Source organism: Lissotriton helveticus, chromosome 3_2 (assembly GCF_964261635.1).
Source record: "Lissotriton helveticus chromosome 3_2, aLisHel1.1, whole genome shotgun sequence".
NCBI lineage: Eukaryota > Metazoa > Chordata > Amphibia > Caudata > Salamandridae > Lissotriton > Lissotriton helveticus.
The window spans coordinates 45,216,698-45,239,507 of NC_136062.1; the positions used below are offsets into that span (position 1 = coordinate 45,216,698).

The following is a 22,810-nucleotide window of genomic DNA, read 5'->3' on the forward strand; positions in this document are numbered from 1 at the left end:
TGGACACTTCAAATTGTTGTTTATGTTCTACTTATGTCGTGTTTAAGTAAATGAAAGAAGTTCATATATTTATGTATTATTTTCTGTGATGTGCTGTGTTCATAGCAGTTACGACTAATAATATAAATCCACATATTTATACACATTGATTAAAGCATTGTGCTTGTGATTAAATAATAGTTTGGACTGATGGCACGTGGGGGTCCTCTTTTTTGATACAAGAGCTCCCTTAGAACACAGCACAGCATTCCTCACCTGCAACATGAGGTAAGGAAGTCAGAGAATAGAGGTCCCCGCGCAAATGTAGCCCAGCTACTGTTCCTTACACAACCCCAGTTAAAAAGGGCAGTCAGGGCAAGGTAAACACTGAAGAGAAAAGCAGAGACATAGATGGTGGGAATCAGTATGAAGAACTGGGGGATGATGCTTGTTTTTACAATAGTGAAAACTGGTAGTAGTGTTTCCCTGAAAGGGAAAGGAACCGCACAATCAAACAATCAGAAGTCTTTTTCTGTCTCCGGATCAATAATAGTACATTGTGAATCAATAAAGAAATATCCTTCAATTTTTACTGGGGTGCAAGTTTAGCTCCAATGCACCTACTACCTAGAGATGCAATGTACTCAACAGAAACCTGTTGGGTATACAAACTAGATAACAGAAAAGAGAAACTCATGCACATCCTCCACTGTTCCTATATCCCACAAACAATTTTCAGTTTGAAAGATTTGTTTCTAACCCAAAAACAGAGATCTATTCCTTAGACAATTTGACCACTTAGTGAAGATCGTTCCAAATTCCAAGTTCATGCGAGATAAACAGAGTCCACTATACGCAGTTTCTTCAAATTTACTCCTTTTATTTCCTTGTTGCTGTTACATCCATCATAAATGGTTGCCACTTATGCCAACACGTGTCTCCACTGAGACTTTATCAAGGCGATTGACAAAATGCTGTTTGTCCTATTGTTCATCAAGCACCAGAGATTCCTGGTACTTCTGGTGGTGTGAGATCCACAGCTTAATTCAGTGTTTGTCACTTCTCTCTGTGGAAATCACCCAATATTGAGTATGGTAGGGCACCCCACACTAACTTAGATCAATAAGATCCCTCCAAAATCAAAGGAGAGACATACGTGCCTTCTCAGTAGAATATTCAGTGCAAGAGAATGCAAATAATCTCGCCGGTAAGGAACTTAATAAGTTCCAACCCACAAATGCGACGGGGTGCGTCATCCACAGACCTCACATCCCTCTGGCTGCGACTCGATAGTCTATCATGAGTTGCTCTTTTCTGTTATCTGACGCTTGTTTATGTCCAACAAACCCACAGCGTCAAAAACCCTTTCATACGATTAAAGAGCGAATAATCACCTCAATGGTTGATCAACTTTACTAGACTATCTGATTTTAAATCAGCATTTGCTACTGGCACACATGTAACAGAACAGGTTCGTAGCACTTTGCATGATGCATGCACTAAATCAATATTAGTAGTCCAGGAGTGTCCAGGAAAGAATCTGTCTATGTCTAAGCTTATGCAACATAGCATTCACCTGGCCAGGACGCTAGTGGTCATGATACCATATGATTTGACAAGGTTGCTTTGCTGCTGAAGCACCCCAGTTGCACACTCTAGAGAGAGGGTGGGCTAATTTCGGTTTCAGCAGCCAGATTTTCCAAGAGCAAATACCTGAGGGAACAAGAAACAGAGAACTGCTAATAGCTTACAAATACATAATGTGTGAATGTGTGGGCAATATATAGATAATGCATTGACGGTGCGGATGCATGCAGTGTACACTTTGACAAATCATCATACCCATTCCAACGCTGTAGTATGCCCCAACACAAATGTTATCAATGGACTGTATGAAGGATATGTATGTGCAGTGACTTAGAAACATGTGGGACACATTTCTCTTCAAGTTTCATCTGTGTTTGTTTTGTGCAAGCAGGGCCATGTCAAGTGATGTAGCATGCAGGTGGTACCTAAATCGTGTGATCAGTAAAATCACCATCATGAAAGGAAAATGTTGAATTACTCTGTGAATCATGTGCCCCCTTTATTAGTCTATAATGTGCTTTTTCGTTTGAGGCTGAATGCCTTCATGGTTTGCTTTGGCATACACATAATCATGTCCTAATGTTTTGGAGGATCAATCACAATATTTTGATTAGTTGTAAATCATGTCTGCAATACTTTCATGCAAACAAGTGACACTCTCATCAGGAAGCCCAAAGGCAAACTCAATGTACTTTAAATCTTGCTGTATGCTTTGTTGTACAGTAATTTTGAAAGTAGTAGGTAGCCAATGTTGTGATAGGTATGTGACACCCACCGTACATCCAATCCCATACATATGCAACACCTTACCCATGCACCGTTTACAGTAACAGCCTACAGTAGATACAGGGTACTTGTCTATTATCTGGGTCCATCTCTGGTGCCTACTGTTCATTTGATGAATGCAGCTGTTGAGACAAATCATTCAAAGCATCACAAACATATTCAAATATTGTGGTGCTTCATACCAATTACTTAGAGAGGCCAGAGTCACATATTCTTAAGAGCACCCATATGGATGGTACTGGCACAAAGAATCATTGTTGTAACTGTCCATAAACCATTATGCAGGATATTGAAAGAATGGTCACCTCCACTGAAGAGATTCATGGCATACAAAAATTACTTTACACAATCAATCAATCAATCAATCAATCATTTGTAAAGTGCATTACATACCCGCGAGGGTCTCTATCCGCTGGGGGTGGGAGGGCGCTACTGATCGAACACCCAGGTCTTGAGTATCCTCCTGAAGGTCAGCAGGTCTTGGGTCTGTCGTAGGCTCAGTGGGAGAGAGTTCCATGTCTTGGAGGTGAGGTGGGAGATGGATCTGCCACCAGTGGTTGTTCTTCGGATGCGCGGGATGGTGGCGAGTGAGAGGTCAGCGTAGCGTAGATGGCGGTTGGGGATGTTGAAGGAGAGCCGTCTGTTGAGGTACGCTGGGCCAGTCTTGTGGAGTGCCTTGTGTGTGTGGGTGAGGAGCTTGAAGGATATCCTCTTGTTGACGGGGAGCCAGTGCAGGTTTCTCAGGTGGGGGGTGATGTGGCCGTGGCGTGGTACATCGAGGATCAATCATGCCGAGGCGTTTTGGATGCGTTGTAATCGTTTGATGAGCTTGGTCGGGGCTCCCGCGTAGAGCGCGTTTACGAAGTCGAGTCTGCTGCTGACGAGGGCCTGGGTGACTGTCTTTCTTGTATCTTTCTGGGTCCATCTGTAGATTTTGCGGAGCATACGGAGGGTGTTGAAGCAGGAGGAGGAGACGGTGTTGACTTGCTTGGTCATTGAGAGCATTGAGTGGAGGATGATTCCCAGGTTGCGTGCGTGGTCTGTGGGGGATGCCCCCAGTGCGGTCGGCCACCAGGAGTCGTCCCAGGCTGAAGGGTTGGAGCCGAGGATGAGGACCTCTGTCTTGTCCGAGTTCAGCTTCAGACGGCTGGTCTTCATCCAGTCTGCGATGGCCTTCATTCCTTCGTGGAGGTTGGCTTTGGCTGTGATGGGGTCCTTGGTGAGGGAGAGGATCAGCTGAGTGTTGTCGGCGTAGGAGATTATGTTGTGGTCATGCTGTCGGGCTACGTGTGCGAGCGGGGCCATGTAAATGTTGAACAGCCTCAGGCTGAGGGAGGATCCCTGGAGTACGCCGCAGATGATCTCGGAGGCTTTGGAACGGAATAGGGGGAGGCGGACGCTCTGGGTTCTGCCGGAGAGGAAGGAGGTGGCCCAATCCAGAGCCTTGTCTCGGATCCCTGCGGCATGGAGGTGTTCGTGTAGTGTGCGGTGGCAGGCGGTGTCAAAGGCGGCAGAGGGGTCTAGGAGGATGAATGCTGCGGTCTCGGCGTTGTCCAGCAGGGTCCTGATGTCATCGCTGGCGGTGATGAGGGCAGTCTCTGTGCTGTGGTTGCTGCGGAACCCTGACTGGGAAGGGTCCAGGATTCTGTTTTCTTCGAGGTATCGGGTTAGCTGTCTGTTGACAGTTTTCTCTATGACCTTGGCCGGGAAGGGGAGCAGAGTGATGGGCCGGAAGTTCTTGTGACAGTGTGATTTATTATTAGCATAGCCCTAATACATTTTCAGGCAACCATGCCACTGGAAATTGAGGAATATCCAATCCAGGGAAGCTTTTACGAGGTAATATGATGAGCTTGTACGTCCATCTGTCCGATGTTAGGGTTTCATCCCAGCATATACCTTCTAAAGTTATAGTCATTTGTTTCTGTTGAGCGAGAAATGAATTTGTATTTTAATACTTCAAAAGGCAAACTTAAACTATCATAAAAGGGGCCTTCCATCGACATTTGAATTCAGATAAAGATACTTTACACACTCTCTACCCTCTTGAACCTTGAATTTAACCGAACCGTTCCTCATTGTATGTGAAAGCTTGGACTGGGCTATATAAATACCAGTATATACGTACATACATACATTCATTCGTATTGTAAACCAGGGTTCAGAAAAACTATAAAGGTAAAGGACACACAACAATGCCAGACTGAATCATTACACATATCTTCAAACCATGCAAACAGTCATTAGAAATGTAATTGGATCTAATAAAGTTTGCTCTATGGTAATCACATATTTGCATCTATCTTTGAAACATAGGAAGACCACTCCGGATCTACAGATAAATTATTGGGAAGCCCAGACTAAATGGTGTTATTTTGTGGGCTCTTGCCATAAATAGACCCGATATTTTCCAAGACAAGAAGATAACCATGCTTAAATTCTGCCATGTCAAGGTCTTTAAAAAAGAAGTCTATGGTAATTAACAGTGGGTTTCAGAATAGCTCCAGACATTTGGAGCATTCGGTTATCAATAAACCACGTAATCTTCATCTGGAAAGCAAAAAGTCATCTAATGCCAAAGCAAAAGATTGTAAAATATCAACATATAAGGGAGTAGCCGTTCGATGAGGGTAGATGGGCGTACTTTGAGTCTTATGTGAAGAACAAGAACTTTATTGTTGGTTAATTAAAACCCTTACAATATAAAAACGCTAGCAACATATTCTTAAAAGAAACCGTAATTAAAAATATTGAAGTTACAATTAACATTTTGCTTAAAACTCTGCAGAACTTCTCAGCAGTTAATGTTCAACTCTAGGGCTGAGTTCTGGTCAACAGTTTATTAATGGCCGACAAACTGTTACTGCGTCCAATGATGGGATATCGTGCTGCTGTAGTGGGGCGTGGTTAGTGGCACCAATGACTTCCAACAGATTTAGCCTTGATAACAAATTTTGTTAACCTGATATTTAGCTTCGTGTTCTCCGGGTTAAAGGCTGCTATTATGGCTTGACGGCATGATCGAATTCCGAGCCTTATCCATTCTTCTTGCAGTAAAAATCCCCTAAAAGTAAGCATTGCGGGGCATAAGCAAACTATATGTTCCATTCCTTCGGTGTGGTAGCCGCACAGCCTACATTGGGTATGATTGTTTGAGCGGTGCCGTTCTGGGAGATTCTTTAGAAAAGGCCATTTACCCAACCTCAGGGCCAGGAACTTTCGTTTCATATAAAGTGCGAACGTGCTTGATAAATGAAGGGGTACAACTCCTAGTTTAAAGTTGGTAATCACTGCCCAAGTGTGTTTCCTTCTTGACAATATTGCCCTATCCGAGTGAAAGGACCACAACCTAACACTCTTCTTGATAACTGCTTTTAATGCTAGCTGGGAGGGGTTTGTTCCCCAGAATTCCTTAATACCGAGTAGTTGTAAACTGTGGCCCAGGTGGAGCCGCTATTTGTGACTAGCATGGCTTTTCTGAATTTCTTGCCAGAGTCTGGCCTCCAAGGAACCCTCCCGGGCGTGATGCAGTCGATTGCAAAAGTTTATAAATGCTCCAGCCTCAACGCCTTGATGGTCAGATAGACCGAGTTCGAGGCGGACTTATGCCAGAGATGCTGCTTTTGGCAGGTGGAATACACATTTAAAAATGTTTGATTGTTTGTTTATTTAGAACAGTATTTGTGGTTCCCTTCATAATCTCATGGCCATTCGTCAATAAGTTAGTTATCTTTGCCTTCATCACTTTCAACATTGGGATTAAACTGGAAACAAGTAGTTTTTTGGACAGTTTCGTAGCTGCGGCCTCTAATGCCAGGGCTTTGGTCCTCAGTACTTATTTTTGCTATTTATAAGGGAGTACGTTTGTGATAAAACACAAAATCCAGTATGTTTTGAGCAGAATAAAATAGCAAACTACTTTCTATGTCTCTTTGTCCTTTGTGAATGCACCTTATGATCTGATTTTTCAGCGACAAGCGCAATGGCATACAGAAAAATGAAAATGTGAAATTAGATTTGACTGTTACGTTTAAGCATTCACTTTGGTGTTAAACAAATAATGAATATATACTATTTCCATTTAAAAATAAACGTAATTTTCTGACGATGACAAATTGCAATTCTATAGTACATATTTATGACATAATTACCACTAAAGTAAATACATGGGTCAAGTCTGACAATACATTTGCAGTGTCCTAGATGTGAAGAAACTGTTACTGACAATATCCACACATTTGTAGCATGGTCAGCACTTATTCAGTTCTGCGTACATAGCTCCAAAAATAGATATATTTTAGGGGAAAGCAACATCCCCAGCTGCTGTATTTTCCTAATCTTTGCTGGAAATGGGGTATTCAGTCAGAACATTCCTCATGTCAACAATTAGTTCAAATGTGCTCCCCCAACATGTGAAATGTTGTTTAGGGTAGAACATAAAAACTGAGAACATAACAGGAAGTGCAGATTCATAGAAGTATGGTGATGAGTACATGTACATGTTGAATTCTGCTACATCCGAGTGTCATCTCATCTTTCTCAATATAATAAAATTAATTACATTATGCTGATGGAGAGTAATACCTACTATTATGATGCCAAACGAAAGTTCAGGTTCCGTGTGCTCCATCCATGAAAAATATGAATTTCTGATCAATAACGCCAATTACGGTCTGCATGGGGAACAACAAAGGGACATGGGGAACAACAAAGGAAATCGCCAGATTGCTGGTTGCTGGAAAGCTGGAAATACAGAGGGACTCATTCTACATGTCCTGTCACTACACAATATAATACCGTACCCAGTAAACTGATATTGCCGGGTGATGTATTATTCACTGGTGCAGTAGTACCTCCCCATTCCGTGTTCTGCACTTTGGACTGGAGGTAATGTGATGACACTGCATGTTGTTCTCCTGTATGAGTGGCAAGAGTTGCAATATGCAGTATTTTCCTTGCACAAGTTGTGCCTGGCTTTTCCTGGTAAAATTAAGCTGGAGTGGAAGAAGTGCAGTATTACTGCGCGGGTGGAAACTCCTCCTCGTGCTGGATCGGGATAAGTGGCCCAGTTGGAATGAGGGCCACGGTTTTTTCCAGCTCAGGTGGTGTAGAAGCACTGGCAATGGGATTCAGTAACTTTCATGCATGTGAATTGTTGCTGGGCGTGGTCGCTATTGTTATTAACATGGGAGAGGCAGTGGCGATATGTGGAGGTGATGGGAACACTCGAATGGGCGGGGCGGGGCAGGGGGAAAGCATGTGATTAGGTAGAATTTATCCTTATTATATTAATGTAATAAGATGATTTCTTTAGGACTGTCCACTAAACAAGTTTTACAACAATATGTTCTTATATTTTGTATGGGCCTCCCTATAATAACTATTTTCTACCCAGATTGAGGTCAATGCAGGCAGCATGTTTTCAGCTCTGAATAACTGCCTGCAAGTTAGTAAAGGAAAACATTACCAAACACAAAGTGTACCTAACAGAAAATCCAGCGTTTGGTCAATTTTCCAGCTTTGGTGACTGAAATGAAGCATAGGGTCTGTGATCTTGAATATGTGCCCCCTCATTGGTAATACACAGCATACCAGCCACTGCTCAATTTATTGTTTTATTCATTTAGGAAACGATGTAGATTGGGTTACAATCCAACCTACATAATTAGTATTTAGTCAGTGGTCCCCTCAGCCACTGCCTACTCCCCCAGAAACGTTTTCCATAAATTCTAAAGGCAAAGATGCCCAAAGGGCCCCTACCCTTTTGAAAAAGTGTTAGCACCCGAACGTGAGAGATGGTAACTTTTCAATGGTTTGCGACTGGAATTCCGTACCAATCCATTGATTCATATGGAACCCATTCGCAGTCTGAAACGTTCCCCTACAACACGGTCCCTTCCAAATTGTGATTCCTTAGCCATTCAGAATCCCATTTTAGGAGTTGGTAGAAGTTTTGCAGACTACCTAAATGAGATTCATACAAAAGAAAATAACGAATTTGTAGTTGCAAATGCTTACATTTAGAAAATTGGAGTATCTGTGACTGCAAAATTGGTTAATACGTATGTCCCTTAAAGTGCATGCAAAAGATCTGGACTTACAGGGGGAGCAATGTTCAAGGCTTAATTCTAAGTATAATGAGATGTATTTAGTGAAAAGATAGTATTTGAACCATGTTTATAACGTGAAATATTAGGTCTTTCCAAGCATTTTGTCATGGCGTTTAGTATATGTATTGAACAACCCAGAACCAGGTCTGATTGTGGGGCTCCCTTACATCCACTTCAATGGAAGGATAGGTTAATTCAATGTCTCTATAATATGAACATATGTAAGGTGGCCAATCTGCTTGAAATAAATGAATCTGCCAGAGCAGAAGAGCTGAGATATTCTTCTTGTAATAGCACAGTGCCATTTTCCAGACATTGCTCCGTTCACAACCAGTTACAACATAGCGCCCACTTCAGGAAACGTAAGGCGGCCCTCACAACAAATATACTTTTATCCTTTTAGCTCATTATACCCAAAACTCTTCCTAAAGCAATATATTTATTTTTTATATACATAACGCCAACTGTGGTGTACTCGAATGTGCAATTAACGTGAGCATCTCTCATATCTTATATTGTCTATCCTCGCAGGTGAGGGTGCTGCAAGTTCACATAAGCGAGAACATGATGAATCCATGGGGATGTCTACAGGAAAATCTGATCTGTTCGATGACCCTTGTTACATAAATACGCAAGCACTTCAGAAAACAGCCTATCCTCCCAAACGAGCTGTGTGTAAACAGTTATGTGGGAGTCCTCAACATAAAACAGGTATGTTACTTACAGGATACAACGTGCAATCTTCATAACGTGACGGAATGTCTTACATATCTTTGAATGCACTGTAAAGAAACATACCTAAAGCCTAAATGTTCTGATTCTAGTAGTGCTATCTTACTGCTTCTCATTGGCACACGAGGAGACTGTTCTGAATATGCAGTTCTCGTGTGTTTGTATGAATTTCCGTAAATGAAGCATGTATGTGCAGTACTGATTTGACTAGAGCGGTTTTCGTCTTTACCTGTGACAAGCTATTGCTATATGAAAAATGCCTCACATTAGGGTCATAGTTGTCATTGGTGCAGCGGCACTATGGAGCATAAGGGGCCCACTGTACTCCAATTATGGCTGTCTGTTAATGCCCAGATAGGACATGAGGCCCATTTGCCTTATGGAGGAGCCCTTGTTGGGTCTCATCTGAGACAGCACATGTGCAGTCGCCGAAATCTATTGTTCTTAAAAAAATAGTCTCAAAAGGGCTACGAGCCCACCCGTTACTTACTATTGGCTGGCTTCCTCGTCACTCTCATTTCCTTTGTTTTCATTTGTCAGTGACGGCAGCTGGTTTCATTTTGTAGTTCGTTCCAGGGGGCTTTGGGAGGATTTTGGTTTCAAATGGTTAGATTTAGCACACACACCACACACAAAAACAAGAGGTAGGAATTAATTAAAGTTTATGATTATTGAGATTGTGACATTTTGTTTTGAATAGATAGGGTGCATTTAAACTTGAAGCTGTTTGTCTGTGGCGTTCACACTGAGTGCATTTACTCTGTGTGTAGAGAGCTGGGAGGGTCTGAACTCTGCACATGGAGGCAACGCCAGCTCTTGACTGTAACCTCCATTACTTATCAAGGGCCCTAGAATAAGATTGTGTCAGGTCACTTGCATCACGAATTTAAGTACACATTTCTCAAAATAATGTTGGTATGTTGCCTGACTTTTTTTTATATCAGTACGAAATGTGCATTCAATAAACAATCATTGGCAACACCAATAGGTCTCGCCGATTCAAGATCTATTGGCGTTGTCAATGTTTTTTAGCCATGATGCAAAGCAGTGCATCTGTGGTACAACATGGCTGAAAGTAAAGAAAAAAGCGTTATTGCACGGTGCCTTTCTTTTTTACTTTCAGCCATGCTGCACAGCAGCCAGTGCTGCTGTACAACATGGCTAAAAAACATTGAAAAGCCAATAGAGCTTGCATAGGCAAGACCCATTGGCTTTGCAAATGGCTGTTCCTTATGGGGCCAATTTAGTTCTAGGTATTAATACCCATTGCATCATTGCTATGCCACTATAATGAGTGCTGCAGATGGAGTGGCATCATGTGGTGTGAGGGAACCAATGTGCACCAATAGTGGCTGTAAGAAATTGGGTTATTGGTTGAGGGGGGTGTGAGCCCTTCTCCAGCAACTACCACAGTCTTTTTCCCTGTGCTTAACCCCCTATTAGCTTGGCAGAAAGCAGTCAGCCTTAACTTAGAGACAATATGTAAGGTACTTATGCAGCACTTGAACAGTAATAAAGTGAAAACACAACAAAAGAAAGATCCCACAGGTTCAGAAGTGATCTGAAGAGTTGGGTCCGAGGGTCCAATATTTATACCTGTGCCCACTTTGAGGTGAAAGAAGCTTCTGGAGTTTTCCCCCTACAGAGATGTTTGGAATTTCATGCCTCTCTGCCCTGGTTCAAGTCTATCTGGGGCACAATAGGCTAGTGTGAAGTCCTTGGTGAGTGTGCTGGGACAGTGCCTTTTAACTGCAAGTGTGGTTGGAGACAGGTCTGCCCCCTCATTAAACCAGGAAGGCCCATCCTGCCAACACCTGCATCAACTATTGTGATACTGTCTGCAAGGAATACGCAACTACACCTAGTCATGTGACCCAGGAACAGGCTCCAGGCACCAAATGGTTAGGACAAGAAAATGCAAACGTTCTAAAAGTGGTATTTTCAGAATTGTGACTGAAAATCCGACTTTACCACAAAAGAGGGATTTAAATTACAATGCCACAGGCACAAACACAGCTTTCCTACCTGCTCCCTATCAAGAGTTATCACTTATTAAATGTTGGAGGAAAGGGTTATGGTCAGTGCCACTGGAATTATGGGATTCTGCGAAAGTGGAATTCTTCACATAATCATGGATTTGCTGCATTTGCCATCATCTGCTACATAATTTGCAGATTTTAGCATAAAAATAGTTTTTACCTCAAATGGATCAAATAGTTACTAAAAATAATGTGACGTGTTGTAGCGAAAGTCACTTTGCAAAGGTTGATGGTTAACCATATTGCTGTATTTTGGTGTTGCACTAGTACTAACGAGGGGAAATCTTTGTCTAGACAGAGTTAAAATGTGTAAAAATAGCATAATAATGAACTGATACCAACACAAAACTTGCTGCCTTATGCCTCATAATTAGCATTTTCTTGGTGCATAAGTAAATCCTGTCATTTAATTTAGTCATCCCTTGCTGCATAATTCCAGTGGCCCTGGTTAGGGTATGTTAAGTGCATTTGTATAGCGCATACCCAACATTTGCAAGGTCTGGAACTACTTTTAGAATCTGGTCAGAGCCATTCATGGCTCTGGGATTCTCGTTGCCCACAGTCAAAATAGTGTATTTTCGGTGCGTTTCCTATTCTTTAGATGTAAGTCACATTGGATAGTGGGTGGCAAAGCTATAGTACTGTAACAAATACTATTTATTGATGGTACACATTGGATAGAGACTGCTAGGTTCGGTTAGGGGTCTGTGCAGAGCATTATGTGCATGAGTGCGTGCTCCGAAGAATATTTTTGTTTTCTTCTGCTGGCTGTATCGTTGTTCATTGCTCAGCATTAGGGGGATGTTATTTGGAACCATTCAATGTGCATCCTAGTGTGGGTATATGTGAATGGATGCACAACTGAGGTGGCAAATTCTTAGCCAACAAGATTGCTTGGACCCAATTTCCGTGAACGACAATATCAACACGTGTCTAAGAGGTTATTTTGTGTTGAGCACAATAGAGGTCCATTATTGCCTTTTAAGATGTATCTGTTGTGTTCGCTATTGGGCTATCCTATAGCATATTAATATAGCGAATCCACAGTGAAGATTGCCTTTAAAATCAGGCATACTTTTCAAGTTACACATTTGCCTATAAATAACTGTAATTGAATTGGCAAATCATAGCATTATGTATTCAGTGATGGACATTTTGACGCAACATATTTTAAATGTTTTGGGCAGCTTTATAATGTGAGCTTGGGAATGCGTCACTTGCTCAAATTTGTGCAATAAAGTTGAAATAATGCATTTTCTTGCTTAAAATGTAGAATTTAAAGAACCAGCCTGTCCAAGTTTGACAAGCAGAGCTGTGACTCCATGCGGTTTTCCGCATATAAAGCATCAGATGACCCACGAAGACTGGTTCCACGGGAAGTTATCCAGAAAGACAGCAGAAAGCTACCTGCTGAAGGATGGTGATTTCCTGGTCAGAGAAAGTGCAACCTCACTTTCCCAGTACGTGCTCAGTGGACTCCATGGTGGCCAGGCAAAGCACCTACTGCTGGTGGATCCTGAAGGCAAGGTAGGGCATTATGATTGACAACTCTGCAAATGTTTAAATACTCAACCAGCGTGTATTCCAGAGGACATTCGTTGAACACTGTGCTGGAAAACATGATCTATCTTTATATACTAATGTGCTCGAGAGACAATATCAGAAATGCTTCAACATCCAGGCTCATCCATTATTGTCACTTTTGAATTTGAATTGTTACCTCCTCAGGTCCACAAAACATTTATAAATACTTTCCCTTCCCACTGCTAGCCCTTGAGACAAGCACAGGTTAAGGAACACTTTCATGCAAACCACAATAAGGCCCTTATTTAGCTTAGATAATGCAAGTGGTCTTCCATTAACAGCTTGTAGATGGATCATGCTGTATTTACAGTTGAGTTATTTACGAGGTTGCAACTTAATGCCAACAGGAATACTTGAAGTCACATTTCTTGATCAACCATAAGTAGAATTATTCTTTGCATGCACTATCTCTAGATAAGATCATTTTGAGTTGGGCAAAGAATAAGAATTGCATGCTTTTTAAATGTGACTAATCTTCCTTTGTAAATTCTTTGATTTAGTATTAAGATCACTTTACCAGAAAATGATTTTATACAAATAAACTATGTGTAGATTATTCCACACTGCAGCTAACAGAAGAATATGCTAATCAATTTGTTTCATAACGTGGCAGAATATCTGCCTCAGTGTCTGCCTCATACGCTTCACACTGTCCAGTAATGCTGCACTGCTATTAGGTTTGTCTTTGAAAAGTGTAAATGTCATAGGAATCTCGTTCAGAGACTAAGATGAAGTTTCAGCCAATTCCTGGGTTTCCATCCCAACATAAAATGTTGTCATTGCTGAATTTCGTAGTTTATACGGTAGTGTTTAACAGAGGAATGCCAAATTTAACGCACAGCATTGCAATTCATGGCACTCAAAAGATCAGGTAGACTCATCTATGATCACTACAATCACAAGGTTTAAAAAAAATGAATAGATCAAGCATTGTATAATGAAAACAGGACAAGTACTCAGGGGTCCCTTACGATGGCGGGCGCATCGCAATGGAGCCAGAGACCGTTCAGCCAAAGTTGCGGTGGTCCAGCAATACATATTATGATGAGCCCGCCACACTGGTGGGCGCATCCTGGGCCTATTACATTGCGGGTGGATCTGCTGCCCGCAGACCGGCCCGCAATGCAATAGGAGTGCGCACATCATTGCCATGCTCTACATGGCAGGCACCACGTGGTGCCTGCCACGTAGTGCATGGCAATGAGGGGGGGTACCATTGGTACCCCACATGTGCACCCACCACCCCCTGACACCCTGGAGACCCGCAACAGGCCCCCAACACCAGACACCGCATGCCTTTCCATGGCGGCAATGCCGCCATGGAAAGGCGAATCTCCGCATGCATCATAATATGGAGGGTGGTGTCTTGCAGACACCGGCACCATATTGTGACCCTTTTCCGCCCGGTCGACAAGAAAAGCGGCGGACGGTCTTTTCGCCCGCTGTGGACCCCCAGCCATGCTAATATAGCAGGGAGTCAATCAGGCATGGATGAGGGGCAGATCGCGCCCGCCTGGCCAGCGGTGACTACCGCCGACTCGGCAGGGCCGATTCTCCCTCTATCCTAATGGGCCCTGTAGTGTCCACAATTCTAATCTGTTTAAATAGTTCAAATATTTTAATTCGCACAGTGCTGGATCAAAGAAATAGGAGGGCAGGCATTCAGACACTCAAAGCTCCAAACCAGAGACATTGAATGGCAACCATTCCAGCACCTGGTTTTTTGAAAATATATTATTTGCAGTCCAGGGCATGCAACCACAGGGGCTGCAACCCTGTGAAAGTGGACTTTCACTCTAGCTTGCTTTTGTGAATTTTTGTATCTTAACATTTAATATATAATTCAGTATTGCTACGGACCATAGGGCTTAAATTAGCAAAAAATGGGTAATAAATGTAAAGTTGTTCCAAACAGGGGCCCCAAATATTGCTTGCCTAGGCCCCTCCAAAATCCATAAGTTGACACTGAAGCCTAGTCATAGTAGTAGATAGACGAATATGCCGGGCATTCAAAAATCTCCAGTCGTAGAAACAGTCAGTACACTCACACATGGTACAAACGGGGACTACTAAAAAGTTGAGACATTAACAAAACAGGTGAATATGTGTTTTAACGGTGACTGATGTTGGAACTAAACCATCTTTACCTTATTTTTAAGGTAAGAACAAAGGATCACGTGTTTGAAAACATAGGACATCTTATACGCTATCACGTCGACAACAATTTGCCAATAGTTTCTTCAGGAAGCGAGTTATCTCTCAAAAAACCTGTACGGAAAAACAGCAGCACGGGACCCAAAGAATGAACATAACCGACAACGAATTGCAAACATTACTAAATATTTGTTTTCTAGCGCCCTCTCTGCTGGATTTCAGAACAGACAGGAAGAGGCTGCATGGAGACCATTACTGTAAAGATTATGACGTAAAACGTGAAGAGAACTATTTCCATTCGTGAAAAAGACATTTAGACAAATCACTTTGAAAATCACTGTGAACAGTGACATTTTAAAGCACAACAGGACCCAAAAACGCAAATGCAGTTCAATGCACGGCTGACAGTACTTCATGCCTTTGTTCATGAAACTATGGTACTGGGAACATTATTATTTATATTAAATTTTTTACTGAGTTTTTAACAAAACGTATGTAAGCCGAAAACTACATATTTGCCAAAATAAAGTATCAGTTGAATACAGTTTAATGTAGTTTGCTTGATATGCAACAATGTTATTTCATTTTGCTTTTAACAGCACTTTAATTATGAACAACATGAAATGTATAAAAGAATAGTCAGGACATAGAGATAGATTTTTGTAGTGGTTTGCTAGTATATTGGCAAAAGTAGTTTTGTTACAAAATAGCATAGCCATTTTTGTGGGATAATGTAGCTTTCCACTTTAAATGACAAACGCATAGCTATATATATACACACACGCACACATACAAATATATGTGCATTAAGTATAAATATATGTGCATATATATGTGTGTCTATATATATATATATATATTTATATATATATATATGTATATAAATTCCATCATGAGTTACAAATGCTGGCGCATGTTATATTATTATATTTATATGCATTACATTATAGTAGTGCTATTACGATCCAGTAAGAATTGTGTGTGTATTTTTTTAAGTAGGTCATATATTTTCTTCAATTCAATATTAACTGTTTACAAAACAACCGTAGGAGCGGTGAATGGTTTAACTATATATTTTAAACAATAATAAAACTGTTTGAACTTTGCAGTCTGCATACAGTCATTGTCTCCAGAAAAAAATATTTGAATGAGACTGTATTATCCTAAATGTTTGTAAACATCATAGTGGGCTATATTACATGGCTAAAAATTGTGAACAGCCATGTCCTATGAGACGGCACCAGTTTCTGAACTCGGCTGATGAGTACAGGACTCAATGATTAGCTACTCAGGCTCGTATTGAGTGTTTTGCTTACCAGTCGCTACTTGTGATAGTATGAAGTATGACCTGGGGGCTGATTTAGAACTCAGCGGATCGGTTAGTCTGTCACAATTGTGACGGATATCCCGCCCGCTGAAATATAAATCCCATTCCATCCTATGGGATTTATATTTCAGCAGACAGGATATCCGTCACCGGTGTGACGGAGTAACCCGTCGCCAAGTTCTAAATCAGGCCCATAGTCTAAACCAGGGGTACTCATAGTACGGCCCGTGGGCCGGTGGCGGCCCGGCAAGCCTTCCTTGGCGGCCCGCGGACCTTGCTGCATTGTACCTGCTTTTTTTTTTTTGAGTGTCAGCAAACACCGCAGGTTGCCGAGAAACTCTGCTCTAAGGGGATCGGGTGATTCCAGCAATAGTCACAGTGGAGCTGCAGGGGCACTAAGAAGAGGTGAACAAAGCCTCATTAACATGTAAATGGTCTTTTTAAAGACCTGTGAAGTACTCGGGTGCGGCTGTGTGTGTCTGGAACTGTCTCAGCCCAGGCTGACACACACTCAGGGTGAGGTGACAGAAGACAACAGGGAGGGAGACAGAAGGATAAGGGAATCGCCCGACCCCCATAGAGCAAAGTTTCTCGGCAACACACTAGAAAAGTTTGCAATAAAAATGAGTCAATTCGCAAAGGCCAGGCATATAGACGTTGTCAATGTTCAACTTATGTTGAAACCTGTAAATTATGCAACATGTTCGATTATGTGGCAAATAGAGAAAATCCATAGGTATGTCAAGTACACAACATGCAATGTATAGCACAGAATACATATTCAGTGAACAATGTGCAGCACAATCGCATTGCACATAGCACAGACTAAGAACAAGGGACAGCCAACACATACTGTGCCGCCAGATGTACAGATGACAACACACGAAGACCGTGACAAACAGAGGCACATTCAGAATCCAAGGTCCAGAGAATGAAACACATGTGGGATTCATAACAAGCCTGCCTCACAGTAATGGCACAGCACCATGAACAGTGTTTGCGGCACGTCCTATACAACCCATGCTTCAGAGGTACGAGCACACAATGAATGCTCAGATCAGGGGACACATCGAATGGTACACTGCACAGGAGGCAGTGTACACCCTGCAGACCCCAAGATATGAAGTGCATCCTGAAGGAGGGAGACAGAGGGAGGGAGACAGAGGGAGGGAGAGACAGAGGGAGGGAGACAGAGACAGACAGAGGGAGGGAGATGGAGACAGACAGAGGGAGATAGAGAGAGGGAGGGAGACGGAGAGAGAGGGAGACAGAGAGAGGGATGGAGACATAGAGAGGGAGGGAGACAGAGAGAGGGAGGGAGACAGAGGGAGGGAGAGAAAGAGAGGGAGGGAGACGGAGAGAGAGGGAGACAGAGAGTGGGATGGAGACAGAGAGAGGGAGGGAGACAGAGAAAGGGAGGGAGACAGAGGGAGGGAGAGAGAGAGACAGACGGAGGGAGGGAGGGAGACAGAGGGAGGGAGGGAGACAAAGGGAGGGAGGGAGAAAGACAGAGAGAGAGAGGGAGACAGAGGGAGGGAGAAAGAGGGAGGGAGACAGAGGGAGGGAGACAGAGGGAGGGAGACAGAGGGAGACAGAGACAGACAGAGGGAGGGAGACGGAGACAGACAGTTGGGAGGGAGACAGACAGAGGGAGGGAGAGGGAGTGAGAGGGAGACAGACAGTTGGGAGGGAGACAGAGAGAGGGAGATAGAGAGAGGGATGGAGACAGAGAGAGGGAGATGGAGACACAGGGGGGAGACAGAGGGAGGGAGACAGAGGGGGGATACAGAGGTGGGAGACAGAGTGAGAGAGATAGACAAAGGGAGATAGAGGGAGGGAGGGAGATACAGAGAGAGGGAGGGAGACAGAGGGAGACAGACAGACAGAGGGGGAGAGAGAGAGAGAGAGACAGGAAAAAAAATGCCAGGTCTGGTGGCTCAGTGTACGAAGACGTAGGCTGCAGGGGCCTGTGTTCAACCTCATGGTCACAGTTTTTTTTTGCTCTAGCCCTGCCCCCATCCCCCACTGACCCCTCCCCCACCGGTGCGGCCCTCGGCCACAAACCACACTGTAAATTTGGCCCCCGAGATAAAGTTTGTGAGTACCCATGGTCTAAACCATTTCGCAATGCATATCATGCACATATACGAGTACTGTATATTGTCTTATAGTGGCTCTTTAGTAATACACTGAAATTACCATTGAGATGTGACTGATGGTACATTATATGTCATGTGATATATCAGCGTGCCAAGGAGTGCTGTTTTCCTGAACTAATTCCTAGATAAATGACAGCTATATTTTGTATTTAAATTCAATGACAACAGATGAGTGAAAGCCATGTTTTACAAATCTGCTACTGCCTTCACAATGGTCCAGAGCACAGTAACCAACAAGCAATCCATGATCCAATAACGTTCTCCCAAGAGTCAAAGTGGATAATTACAAGGACTCTGCGTCAATGTTATTAGCATATGTACATCTGATGGCAATACTAAGCCTGTGGTAGGAGCTTCCCACCAAATGTCAGGTAACACCACAATATGCCAAGGTATTCCCACTGGCACAACAATGTGTACTCAAAAGGTGCAATGTGAAACTGGGATGGCAAGTTGGTACCTAGGGTATCTAATTTCTGGAGCAACGTATAAACTAGAACGATGTGGAAACTAGAATAACAATGTGAAAACTAGCATGGCAATTTCCACATTGAAATTGTGCAGCCTTAGAAATGTATTCAATGTGAAAATGGCATGGAACTGTCAAAACTATCAAAAACATTTTCTGTTGGAAATATGGAGTTTGGCCTGCTAATGGCAGTTTGGGTCAGCAATATGCAAACTAGCATGGTGGTTTTGTGGGTGCAATTTCAAATTGGCATGGAACATGAAAACTGGAATGGCAAATTTCTGGGGCCATTGTAAAAAAGTACATTGCAATATGTGCTCATTAATAAGAAACCATGTGGACATTACCTAGGGAAAAGTGGAATCTGGTATGGCAATGTAGAAACTGGCAGAGCACCTTTCTATGGCAATGTATAAACTGAGCACTATGTATTTACCTTGGTGAATTGAGCATGGCAATGTGGCAATTGCTGTACTAATGCCCAACATTGCATTGCTATTTTGTGGGGCAACATAGGAATGCTGAGGGGGCATACTTCAGGCAATGTGAAACTGGCCTTTCTGTATATAAACTGGAATGGCAGTGTAAAAACTGACAGGCTGGCACATTGATCAGAACCCTGGGGTTTCTGAGCATCATATTATTAACAGCACACTAGAATATTTGAACAACACCCAGCTCGTTCGTTCTCGTTCGAATAACTTTATTCGATTCAACAAGGGAATCACAAAAGTATACACAGATTCAAACTTCACTAGATTATACAAAAATACATAATTGATTAAAAATCCATAATTCATTTTACAATTTAAAATTTTCAAGATATTCAAAAACAATCAAGGCACATCTATAAAACTTTTCATTAAGTGCATTACAGTCTTAAGTCCACACCATATTCTTAGCTAAACAGTTATCACTTTTATGGGGATTCATATTTGTTTCTGATGTTAAGAGACACTTGAATAAAGCTAAGCACAGCACTACAAATCTCTGGAGTTGACAAGGACAAAAGGTACTCATAGCCTTCTTTGTAGTAACGAGTTCCAAGGCTTAACAGGACGGGCTTGATAAACCTGTTTCTTGCATCCTTGTACAATGCACAAAAAAGAATAAGATGCAAAGTGCTTTGTGAGACCCTATTATTACAAGGGCAAGGGGATAGCCTCTCACACCACCCCCCTTCTTTTGGGAAAGCAAAGAGATAGTGTAGAGAATTTAATCGAAACCTTTTCAAGAAAAAGCGCCATTGAGTGTGGGTGATATATGACAGGTAAAACTGCTGATACAGCTCGTCCTTCCTATATAATGCGTTCTCACAGTTTCTCAAAGTGCCTCGGCTGGAATAATAAGCTTTTTGGATAATTAACTTATAATCCTTGCCGGCCATAACTGGACTTTCGAACATTTGCCCTAACCCGATTATATTAAAAGTGTCCCTAACATATCGAAGCCACGGAATATTCATGGAGTGATCAAGTTTAAGACAGTCATACAAGATTTCCTTTGGTAATTTGAACTCTTCTGACTGCCAGACTTCAGACCATAACAACAAAGGCGACAAATTAATAGTGTCACTCACAAAAGTAATGCCCACCTCCCCATGACAAAAGTTATTAGAGGTACCTGGTGGGACACATAACAACTGTTTAAAATTTTTATTTTCCATGACTTGTATTTATCACATTTCTGAGTCCCCCATACACCTGCCCTGTATACGGCAGCTGAGAGACATTTATCTTTATATAAAGTTATTAATTCTCTAATCGGTTTTTGCCCCAATTTGCTAGCAAAGCGAAACAGAGCCTCGACCGTTTGTGTAACCTTTTGTACCCTGAGTGATATTAGAGGGTCCCAGTTTAACTTTTTATTAAAAAGGTTGCCACGATAATTAAAATTGTCAACTTTAGTAATAGTTGAATCCCTTACCATGTACCTATGAGATTTTACACCTTTCAGGCCGCAGGTCATAGCAAACGATTTAGCAAAGTTGACCTTAAGGTCTAAGTTACCCATAAAGGCCTCAAAGGCAGCTACGGTGGTCTGCATAACATTAGAAGTGAGGGTCATTAGAACCGTGTCGTCTGCATAGGACAACATCGGTATCCTTTTACCATTTGCTTGGGGGAAGTCGGCTCCGCTATCAAGCAGAAAACTTTCTAAACCGTTGGTGTACACCAGGAATAAGAATGGAGCCAGAATACAGCCCTGGCGGACACCTACGGTGGATGGAATTCGATTTGTCTTCTCACCTCCTGGACCATATCTAATTTTCACTGAGGTGGCAGCGTGGAGTCTACGAAGCAGGGTCACTAATGGTTCTTCAAACCCCATCTTTTCCATCATTTGGCACAACTTACCCCTGCATACAGTGTCAAAGGCACTGCACAAGTCCATGAAGGCCAAGTCAATACAACTGTGCTTGGCCCCCATGTACTTGCCCATAATTAATGCCAGATTGAGACACTGATCAGTGGTTCCCTTACCCTTCCTAAACCCGTACTGTGAGTCCACTATGGTACCTGCGGATTCTGCCCAAGCTTCAAGGCGTGCCAATATCACTCTACCCATTAATTTGCACGAGGCATCTAGTAAGGATATCGGCCGGTAGCAGCAAGGGTCACCCTTATCGCCCTTTTTAAAAATCGGTACTACTACCGCCTCATGCCACGAAGTTGGGATACGCCCCACCACAATTACTCTAAAAACATTTAATAGCAAAGGTGCCCAGACCTCCGGGTTATGTTTAAAGAGATCTAAAGGTACTGAATCCGGCCCGGGAGCCTTTATTGGGATCCCCATCCTCAAGGCAACCTCTATCTCCGACAAGGTAATAGAGAGGCTAAGTTCTTTAGCTGACATCAGATTAAAATCTCCAACCCCATCATCAGTAACCAGCAGGAGCTCGTTTGGGTTAAAATTTTTCCCATAGTGTAACACCCAGGTCTCCTCCGGAATGTGCACTAATATATTACCCTTGTCCCCATTCTTTAGAAAAGGTCGGTTTATTATTTCCCAGAAAAGTCTACAGTCCCTTAATTCTGCCGCTTTTCCAAGATCTTCCCAGGCTATGGCCCTTAATTCCGATTTTCGCCTATCAATTGCGGCTCTATAATTCAACTCCCAGCTGTTAATGCCAACATCCTGGAATATTTGAGCAACACTCAGACATTTATTGTATGATCTGAAATATAAAAGCAATGTTGATGGTATTTTATGTTGTGACACAAGAACTCTGACTGTTAATGGTCAAATAAACAATTGAGTGGATTTTAACTGCTGGCATAGTATTTAAGCTGGTGTAACACCTACTGTCATACAATTTATGCTTCGTTTTCTTCCATGGGATAATGGCACCCTGTATAAAGTACTGTTCCAGGGAAATCTTTACCTGCCGAGAATTCAGTATTTCTATTAGGCACACAATATTCTGTTGAGCACTTACATGATTTCTTGCTGTTGTCAAATAATGATTATGCATATTCTGGCAGACTATGATATGTTTCAGTTTTTCAAGAAATTCTATTCGTATATGCCTCTTAAACCTATGGCTTTTTATGTTTATATTTGTAAATGCACGAACTAAAATACATTGTTTGCGGATTTTAAACAAACTAACAAGTCTTCAGGGAGAACTTCATGCATTTATACTCAACCAAAACTGATTGGGAAAGAGTCGGACCCATACTCTACACTCGCTTGCATTGCACAGGCATTTACTTACCTTCCACAGGTGGCCTGTATGTGAGAATAGTGCAGAACTAAATCAGATCACTGTAATTGTAGTCCAACGGAGTAACTGTCATCAAAGATTTCTTTGGTAGAGTAGGACTCCACATCTTGTGAGTAGAGCCTTTTGGTCTTCTGTGAGATGTGCCGTCCATGGC

At 42.3% G+C, this 22,810-nt stretch overlaps 1 protein-coding gene across 1 annotated transcript in view; it reads left to right on the forward strand.

Moving 5' to 3' along the window:
- SHC4 (SHC adaptor protein 4) overlaps window positions 1-16,076 on the forward strand; it is a 362,116-nt gene extending 346,040 nt beyond the window's left edge. The window contains exons 10-12 of the mRNA XM_078684800.1: window positions 8,994-9,173; window positions 12,507-12,760; window positions 14,977-16,076. Coding sequence (XP_078540926.1) covers window positions 8,994-9,173; window positions 12,507-12,760; window positions 14,977-15,123 — 581 coding nt within the window. The 3' untranslated portion in view covers window positions 15,124-16,076. The remainder of the gene's footprint in view (window positions 1-8,993; window positions 9,174-12,506; window positions 12,761-14,976) is intronic.
- The last annotated feature ends 6,734 nt before the right edge of the window (window positions 16,077-22,810 follow it).